Genomic DNA, 8,771 nt, shown 5'->3' with positions numbered 1-8,771 from the left:
ACTTTAAATCATTTTAGAGCTCATCTATTTTAACATTCCGAGTTAACAAATCTCTTATCAGCAAGGGTGATGGAGGTTAAGAATCTGTTGTTAGATAACATTTTGAATTTAATTTAGATAGTAAATGTTGAAAATTGGTAAACTTTCAGGTAGTAATTAAAGTGAAAATAATACAGATAGGACTACCCTTATAGTTGTCCAAAATTCCATTGATGTCTTTGGCACGGTTGATCTAGGGCAAGGGTGTTTGATGTGATTGAGGCAATGAGGCTAGACCAGGAGGCAAAGGGATTTGGATCCTCTCCTGAGCTAATGGAGAGGATCCTCCTGATCCATCATCATGGACCATTGGATTTTTATCCAACGGCTATAATCATTATAACTTTAAAGGGATCCCCCTGTTTGTAGTCGTTGAATAAAAATCCAACGGCCCACGATGATGGGTCAAAAGGATCCTCCCCATTAGCTCAGGAGAGGATCCAAATCCGAGGCAAAGTAGCATAATACAGATAGGACTACACGTATAGTTGTCCAAAATTCCATTTATGTCTTCGGCACGATTGATCTAGGGCAAAGGTGTTTGATGTGATTAAGGCAACGAGGCTAGACCAGGAGGCAAAGTAGCATGTATGCTTTTTCACGTATAGGAATAATTTCTTTTTTTTTGGGACAATAAATGATAGCAGTATTTCATTGATCATCACAAACAAATATAAGGGTGCCAATTGGATACATTGCTTCAGTGACTAATATGTTGATTTAGAGTGAATTTGCACAAATAAACGATTAATTAAAAACCCTTACACACGGCTACCACAAGCAAGGTGCACTAGTACAAATTTGTCACAAGATTGATAGATTCAACAAACTAGTACTAGTGCACACACCAATTTTCGCTGATGAGCGAGACCACACAATGTCATCATAGGAGAGTGAGACCACCTCAAGCCACCAAGATGAGACCACATCAAGCTGACACTCATAGGCAAGACCACATATTCCGCCAAATGTGGCACAAACAAAATCTACACTAATCCAATAATAGAATCCACCGGTCCCCTAATCTCAATGGAGGATAAGGACCCACAATCGAATACCACTTGCAACTTCATCACACAAGTGAGATTCCTAGCTTCCATAAGGTAAGCAAGCAGAGCCGCCACAAATTTGGGTGCCTAAGGCAACATAACCACATGCTTGTTGGCTCATGTTTGCTCAGATTGGGGGAAGATTAAGGTTATCGCTTTTTTCATATCACATGCTCTCACGTGTAGCTTCATGTGCAATGAGTGACTAGTGCTAACACAACTCATTCGTCTTTTTGTTTTTAATGAGACTATTTTTATAACTCAAACCTGCAATCGTTGAATCTCTTGCCAAAGTCGTACCTTGGCAAAAAGACATGTCATTTCCCAAGCTACGTAGTTTCCATATGCAAAAGAAAATACAGTTTAGCCAAAACGGTTCCTGAAATTGGCATAACTCCTCACTTTGGTACCTAAGATTTGAGATCTATGGAAGTGATCCTTGAGTTTGTCCACCATCAAACATCTTGGTCATTCCGAGAAAAACCTATGTTAAATAAGGACCAACATGACAAAAATACCCTCAATTTTTGAATTGGGAGTATTTTTGTCATTTGATCTTATTTAACCAAGATTTTTCGCAAAAGAACCAAAATGATTGAGGGCAAACATACTTAGGGACCACTTCTATCGATTTTAAATCTCATAAATCAAAGTGAGGAGTTATGCCAATCTCAAGAATTATTTTGGCTAAATAGATGCCAAATCATTGACAGTTTGGTTAGACTCAAACAAAACAATTCAATCTACATATATTTTTCACTGCTTTAAGATATACTTTACACAAGAATTAGAAACTAAAGGCTTATCAACTTACACTTAACACCTCATATTAAGCTATATAAAAGCAGCAATCAACTTAGTTTCTCAACTACACAAAACTAAGCGTGTAATTAAGTAATTATTTACATTGTAACTAGCTAAAATTTTACAGACCCAAGTGTTTGAATCAACCTCAAAGACATGGAACCAATGTACACAACCAAAAGCCCACCTCCCAACACCCCATCAAGCCTCATACCTCTTCTCGGTAAAACCACGAGTGCCCAAAGCAAGCCGATGGCCAAGAAACACACCATCTCCAAGAGGTATGGATCGCTCTGTATCAAGACGGGTGATGGAAATTTAGACCAAGCTGAGCCAACAAGCGATAATCCTAATCCAAACAGAGTGTTGAAGATAGGGCCAGCATAACATGCTGAAAATGCAATCTGAGCTCCTTTTGTTCCACCATTCAAAGCCATTGTCAAATTGGTTATCAAATCTCCAAGTGAGTTGCCCCAAGCAAGGACTGTTAGCCCTAAAATTGAAGGACTCACACCTAATATGTACCCTAATGAAACTAACAACCCTACCAATTCTTGAGCTGTAAGATAACTCCAGGTAATACTCATTACAAAACCCGCAGTAAGCCAAGGAACTAAGGACTTTTTTGGTGGGCTTGACTTCTCAGTTGTAAAAAAAGCAACAATCCCAAAAGTGATTCCAAAAACCAATCCAATAATATAGATTGCAAGCTTTGTCTTGAAGCTAACATTTCCAAATTGATGGTTCCAAAGTGTTGACAAAAGCACTGGTGCTAGTGTCACTGAAGCAACTGCATATGGCTTACACCATCTTTCTTCACAGACTACAGGAATAGTCAATCTCCTGGGCAGATAAAGTGGCAGCTCAAGTATGAAAATTAGCGTGCGAAAAAAAGCCGATGATATAAGATTACAGCAGCATTTCTTGACTTGTACTACTTCAGAACTGCCTTGCGCGGCTCCTTCCTCTGCAGCACTGAGATCTTCCTCTTCAATGCTGCTAAGAATTGGCACAGTCAAGTCACTCTCATTGCTCGAATTACAGCTCAATTCAAAGCATTTCTTCCGACGTGTGTGTGAAACGTAAACCACAATCACATAGACAATATAGAGTGAAGAGAAAGCCATTGCAGCCCACACATCTATTTCCTTGCGAATCAAGATAACACCCAAACATACAATGACCAAAAGGTAGAAGCAAATATCTCTCACAAAGTCCGATTTGTTAACTCGAATGCGCCTTTTGCGCATCGAAATGCTTAAGATTCCAACCACAACACACGACACAAAAGAAGCACCACCCAAAATTGTATTAAGACCGATTTCGCCATTCCCGCCACCCATAAACGAAACAAGACTGGAAAACACATCATTGGCGCCATTGCCAAGAGAAAGCAGAGTTACCCCAGCAATTGTTGGGGACAATTTTAACAGCCTAGATAAACTATCAAGTGAAGAACAAAAGTACTCAGAAGCTGTGTTTCCCATCAAATAGAACAAAACCAGAAGCCAAAGAAACATACAGCAATAACCCAATTGAGGAAAAGTTCCAAACTTGCAGTAGAAAATGTTAAGATAGTTTATATAGCCTTGGGAGACACATGGGTTTTTGGATTTAAGGTGAAAGCACTTTGCTTTGTAGTCATCTAAACTAAGAAAACCCTTGCAATCTAGTGAACCAGAAAATCTGGAAATCCCAGAAGTGCTTATCTCAGAAGTGCTTAGAACTGGAAAATCTGAAGCTTCAAAATGTACAATCAAGAAAGCACATCCCACTAGCAGAAACGAGATGTTCAAGAAAATTATGTAATTTTTGTACTTTGGTAAGAAAACTAAGGTGCCCATTAGAGAAATTCAACTAAAAGTAAACAAAAAAAAAAAAAAAAAAGTAGAGAAATTGATTGAAATTAAATCTACCTTTATGATTGTGCTCCAGAGAAATTGGAGAAGATCATGAAAACCCAAAAATTAGGAAGAAATTCAGGAAAATATACAAATATAAAGGGGTGGAAATTAAAAAGGATGGAGGGTTTATGAATTTGGTAAAGCTCAAAGGTCTCTGTTCTTTCTATGTGGAGAGGAGTGGCCTGAGTTTCCACATTGTGCCAATTTGGGCGACAGATGTCGATGATGGTGCCGTTGGGGCCCATCACCGTGTAATGAAAAGTGGTCCCCACGATAAAGCTACACGTGGGAATTTGGTGGACGTCGGCTTTCAAAGTGAGTCAAGCGTCTGATCTGTGGGAACAAAGAGACGATATCAAGACTTGCGTCGTACTCAAAGCTTCAACATCAATCCTCCCCTCCTTGCCAATGTGCTTTACATTCTACTTTCTTAATATATTGTTTGTGGATCATGTTCTTTGATAAATGGCAAATACTTCCACTAGTCTGTTTCACGTCAGTTTTCGTCTTAAGAAAAAATTATGCTAGCATTATTTCGTCTTAAAAAAAAGTTATGTACCTAGTTTGTTACGCTACATTCTTAAATTTATTATTTGAATAAAATAATATCACATCCCGGTTTCGGCCCCCACCATATCCCGGGCTCGACTTCACCGTAGCACGATATTATCTGCTTTGGGCTCCGACCACGCCTGGGTCACCCATTTTGGGAATGCTCTCGCGCAAACTCGCTTAACTTTGGAGTTCCTACGGAACCCGAAGTCAATGAGCTCTCAAAAGGTCTCGTGCTAGGTAAAGATAGGAATATACATATAAAGCTTACAGAATCTTCACCCTTGAACGATATGGAATCTTACATACAATGTTTTAATAAATAATCATTTAAATACAATATTTTAATACATAATCATTTAAAACATTCATTTAATTATTATTTTTTTTATTTATATTCCAACTTTAAACTTCAATCTCAAAATGACATACATTTTGGACATAAATTTGATGAGAAATCCCCAAGTGGTAATATTAGCCAATTTATCCTGAACTTGTACGTCATTATCAATTTTTTCTATGAACTTTAATTTTAATCAGTTAACTCCCTAACTTTTTTTTTTTTTTTTTTTTTTTTTATTTTCCATTCATTATTCTGTCCATCTCGGTATTTATGAGGGCATAAGGGTCATTTTGCACCTCACCAAAACCCAATCCTAGTTGATTCTTCAACAGTGTATGTGCCTTCCTATTCTATCAACAACGAATCAAGGTTGAATTTTGATGAGAGCAGGGAATTAGGATCGATTTTGATGAGAGAAAATGAATTCTTTGTCCTCAATTTTTCTTGCATGGGCAGCACGTGACCTAGATGGACGAAATAGTGGATGGGAAATTAAAAAAATTTAAGTGATTGGGTGATTTGGCTAATTGTGAAAGTTCACAGGGTTAATTGGTTAAAATTAAAGTTAAAAATAAAATAAAAATAAGAGTGACTTACAAGGTCTCAGGGAGTAAATTGACTAATATCTCAATCCAAAAAGCACAAGTAGAGATCTCATTAATGGAAATTTTAAAACACTAACCATTTTCTAACATATAGCCTTGGAGTGGATAACTCCTATATTCAAAAGATTATTAAATTTGATAAACTTTCGTAATCAAGAAACCATTGACGGCACGAGAAAGATTATTATTAAATTTTAAAGAAAATTATACTTATTCAAGAACACATAAGCCTTACTCGTCAGATCAAAAAGTATCGAAAATACGAAAGATAAACGAAAAAACAAGAACATGAAGTTGAGCACTCTTGAAAGAAAAAGAAATATACAAACGAGAGCAGAAATCCAACATAAAAAATGTAAAGCCTAAAAAGTATAAACCTGTAAAATTAACTTATGACAAGTGAGTTGTTATTGGCATATTGCCGTTTCATAAAGGTTCTCTTGCACGTTTTTGTAATAAAAAAAATGATAAAAAGAATGAACGAATGATGATTTTTTTTATCGCTACTAGAAAAAGATGAAAGCTTCTTTAAGCTTGTAAATTATATGAAATCCGAATTATGTTAAAAAGATTCCTGGTATCAAACCGATTCCAAAAATTCAGAAAATGTTTTCGAAATTGGAAAGAAAATTTGATTCCAAGAATTTCAAACATGACCCGTTTAAGAAGCATTACTCAAACGGATGATGTTCTGTTCGTCTACTTATTGGGCCGAGCTCGGCCCAAAAAGAAACTCTTTAAAAAACTTGGGCCAAAACATGTAAGCTTGACCCATCTGCCATCCTCAAACCCCAAAGAAAACTATTCGATAACACCAAGAAACCAGCCAACCAAACTGGGGAGACTTTCCCAACCCAATTCGTCGTCGTCGATTACACCGAAGCATTTTCTTCTCCCTCATTCCCTCCCTGTAATTTCTCTATGTGATATTTGACATCAAAGATTCAAAATTTGATCAAATGGGTTCTGCTTCTGCTGCTGCAAATATGGCGTCTTTGATTACTTTCGTCCCAGTTTCTTCGACAAGATTGAGTGTCCATGACAAGTTTTCATTTGCGTTTCATCACAAACGTGGTGGGTCGATCGCCAAATTTGCTGCCGCCATCTCTCCCAACGGCTCTGTTTCTCCTTCTTCTTCACATGGGGTAGGCCTCTGTTTCTTCACCTCTATCACTTTTCCTTCATATTATTTTATTTCCCTGGAAATTTTTGTATTTTGAGCTGTTTATTTGTTTTTAATTTCTTTTTAGTTTGATGGGTTAATTTTGTATCAATTTTTGTTTTTGTTTCTGTGGGTTGGCTACGTTTTTAGTGATCAACCTCTACTGTTGGTTGAATTTTACTATTGATTAATGTGGAAGTTCCACCAAATGACTCGTACAAATTGATGTTGGCTGGACATTTGGAATGGTAACGGAAGACATGGGGTATTGGGAGCTAAAACTTAGCGCAAAACTGAGCGCACTGGCATTTTAGGGTTCATACAGCCGAAGGCTTTGTTGCTGTTGTTGTTACAGCTAAATGATTTTGTATTAAAATCTTAATTTTGACTGTTTCTAAACGGTAATGGATTTGAAGTAAGTTCATTTATTAATTTGAGGCTCGTCTGGTACGTGTGTACTTTATGTTTTCACAGATTTGATTCGTAATCTCCAAAGTATATAATTCCATAACCTCGTATAGCATTTGGTCCTTATAACCAAGGTTTTTCGATTGATGGCTTATAAGCTTTTCTCAGCTTCTCAGTCATTTTTAAGAATGTGCACGTGCATATCTAGGAGGAATGTTGAAGTTAGGGATTGGAAGGAAATGAAAAGGGGTGTCCTTTTATCAAAAGATGAGGTCAAGATAATTTTTTGAGGAAGCTTCAAGGCCTTGCCTAGATTGCAAGTCTGCGTTGAGTTCCAATTGACGAAGAGTTGTTTAAAACAGTTGAAATTATACTGTCTTATTTGAAAGGAAGCCTTTACCTAGGAAAATATCAAAGCTTGTTAGGGTTTTTTTTGTTCTTTAACTACATAAATTGTGCATTGAGATGATTTCTTAGCCTGAATGAGTAAAACCAGGGAAATGTGAGAATGTCACATGATTGACGGAAAATGATGAAATAAGGTAATGAATTTGGATGGAGTAACATAATCAATCAATGTACACTTGGGTGCGTGCTTAACGCAAAGATATGTTGACTTTCTTTGTAACAGATTGCTGGTTCCTTTTCCTTCTCACGAATAGTCTATTTCAACATATAGTACAATTTAATTTGGCTCTTTAAATAGTTTATTCTATCTAGAGTTCTATTTCTTAGTGTGCATGAATATGCCAGTAGCTGTTTGCACATTGTACAGATCGAAGACAGAAGACTTGCACTTCTGTTACTAGTTAAAATGTGGGGTGCCTATTCGTCCATAATATGTTTATCGTGGGTCTAAATCTCTTACAGCATTTATTTGATCTTGTAGTCTGGGTGCTCAGCTGGAGATGCGGATAAACAAAGAAGTAGTCTTGCATCTCTGTTCTGTTATGACAAGTCTGTACCGGAAGAGAGAATTGAGAAGCCTGTTGGGATATCCTTGACTGAGAAATTCATTGGAAACAAACCACGATGCATTGATTGTGAAGCCAAAGGTGCAGTCCTTTGCACCACTTGTTCTGGTTCAGGCCTGTATGTTGATTCAATATTGGAGAGCCAGGGTATTATTGTCAAAGTTCGCTGCCTAGGTAATTAGCTTATCTTCTCCTAACTGAGTTTATATGTTGACTTGAAAAAGAAAAAGATGCTTGCACTTGATTGTCAAATGTTAAAGTTTTATATTGTTGATTTGAGTATGTATGGCCAATGAGAATATGCTAACGCAATAGTTGCTCCATGTAGGTTGCGGGGGAAGTGGCAACATTATGTGTGGAGAATGTGGTGGCCGCGGGCATCGAGGATGACCTTACTGGTTCGTTTATCTTCCTTGGATTTGTTGTATGTGCAAGTAACTTGTATTAGTCATGAAGCCTTCTTGAATTTTTTGTGGCTGATTACACGATGAGTTAACATTGAAGTGTAGTAGTATCGAATTTGATTCATTTACTTTGAAATGGTATTTTTCCTCAGTTTTAATGTGCTCTTAAACACGTTGAATGTTCAAAACTACATATCATTTGCAGAAAACTGGGTGATGTTACTTTTACGGTCATTTTATACAGTGCTCAACAAGAATATATGAAGTTTGATGGAGAAACAAAGAGGATTGCATGTACCTGTTATATTTTCGTAAAATTTCTATGTACAGATCGCAGTTTAGTTTGGAAAATGTAGTATAATCAACAGAAAAATGCTACGTACTTAGTTTCATGGTCCGGTAAGATGTAGTCTAAGATTTTCGACATATACAAACACGAAAGTTACAAGTTTCCATGTTTAGCTCGTCTGATCTATTTCTGTTATGGTACTTTCTGATATATGCCTCTTGAATGATTTGAGAATGAG

At 37.0% G+C, this 8,771-nt stretch overlaps 2 protein-coding genes across 4 annotated transcripts; one reads left to right on the top strand and one right to left on the bottom strand.

The window, feature by feature from the left end:
- Window positions 1-1,820: 1,820 nt before the first annotated feature.
- On the bottom strand, window positions 1,821-3,968 carry LOC137746175 (cation/calcium exchanger 2-like). Its single transcript, XM_068486254.1, has one exon. It carries the CDS (start codon window positions 3,734-3,736, stop codon window positions 2,006-2,008), a length of 1,731 nt encoding a protein of 576 aa, XP_068342355.1. The 5' UTR covers window positions 3,737-3,968; the 3' UTR covers window positions 1,821-2,005.
- A 2,149-nt stretch (window positions 3,969-6,117) lies between these two features.
- On the top strand, window positions 6,118-8,671 carry LOC137745280 (uncharacterized). Of its 3 annotated transcripts, none has more exons than XM_068485209.1 (4): window positions 6,118-6,441; window positions 7,756-8,014; window positions 8,169-8,238; window positions 8,489-8,671. In XM_068485209.1, the coding sequence occupies exons 1-3, from the start codon at window positions 6,256-6,258 to the stop codon at window positions 8,228-8,230; spliced, it is 507 nt and encodes a 168-aa protein (XP_068341310.1). In that variant the 5' UTR covers window positions 6,118-6,255; the 3' UTR covers window positions 8,231-8,238; window positions 8,489-8,671. The 3 variants fall into 3 exon arrangements, with proteins under 3 accessions (XP_068341310.1, XP_068341309.1, XP_068341308.1); XM_068485208.1 differs by having other exon boundaries at window positions 8,450-8,582; XM_068485207.1 differs by lacking the exon at window positions 8,489-8,671 and having other exon boundaries at window positions 8,169-8,402.
- The last annotated feature ends 100 nt before the right edge of the window (window positions 8,672-8,771 follow it).

Source organism: Pyrus communis, chromosome 9 (genome assembly GCF_963583255.1).
Source record: "Pyrus communis chromosome 9, drPyrComm1.1, whole genome shotgun sequence".
NCBI lineage: Eukaryota > Viridiplantae > Streptophyta > Magnoliopsida > Rosales > Rosaceae > Pyrus > Pyrus communis.
Note: the sequence above shows the minus strand (reverse complement) of the source record. Positions and strands in the feature narration are given on the sequence as shown.

Excerpts from the sequence above, each read along its gene's own strand:
- LOC137746175 (XM_068486254.1), bottom strand. The coding sequence starts at position 3,736 with ATGGGCACCTTAGTTTTCTTACCAAAGTACAAAAATTACATAATTTTC.
- LOC137745280 (XM_068485209.1), top strand. The coding sequence starts at position 6,256 with ATGGGTTCTGCTTCTGCTGCTGCAAATATGGCGTCTTTGATTACTTTC. Across the intron at positions 6,442-7,755 it reads CTCCTTCTTCTTCACATGGG|TCTGGGTGCTCAGCTGGAGA; the intron begins GTAGGCCTCTGT and ends TTGATCTTGTAG. Across the intron at positions 8,015-8,168 it reads TGTCAAAGTTCGCTGCCTAG|GTTGCGGGGGAAGTGGCAAC; the intron begins GTAATTAGCTTA and ends TGCTCCATGTAG.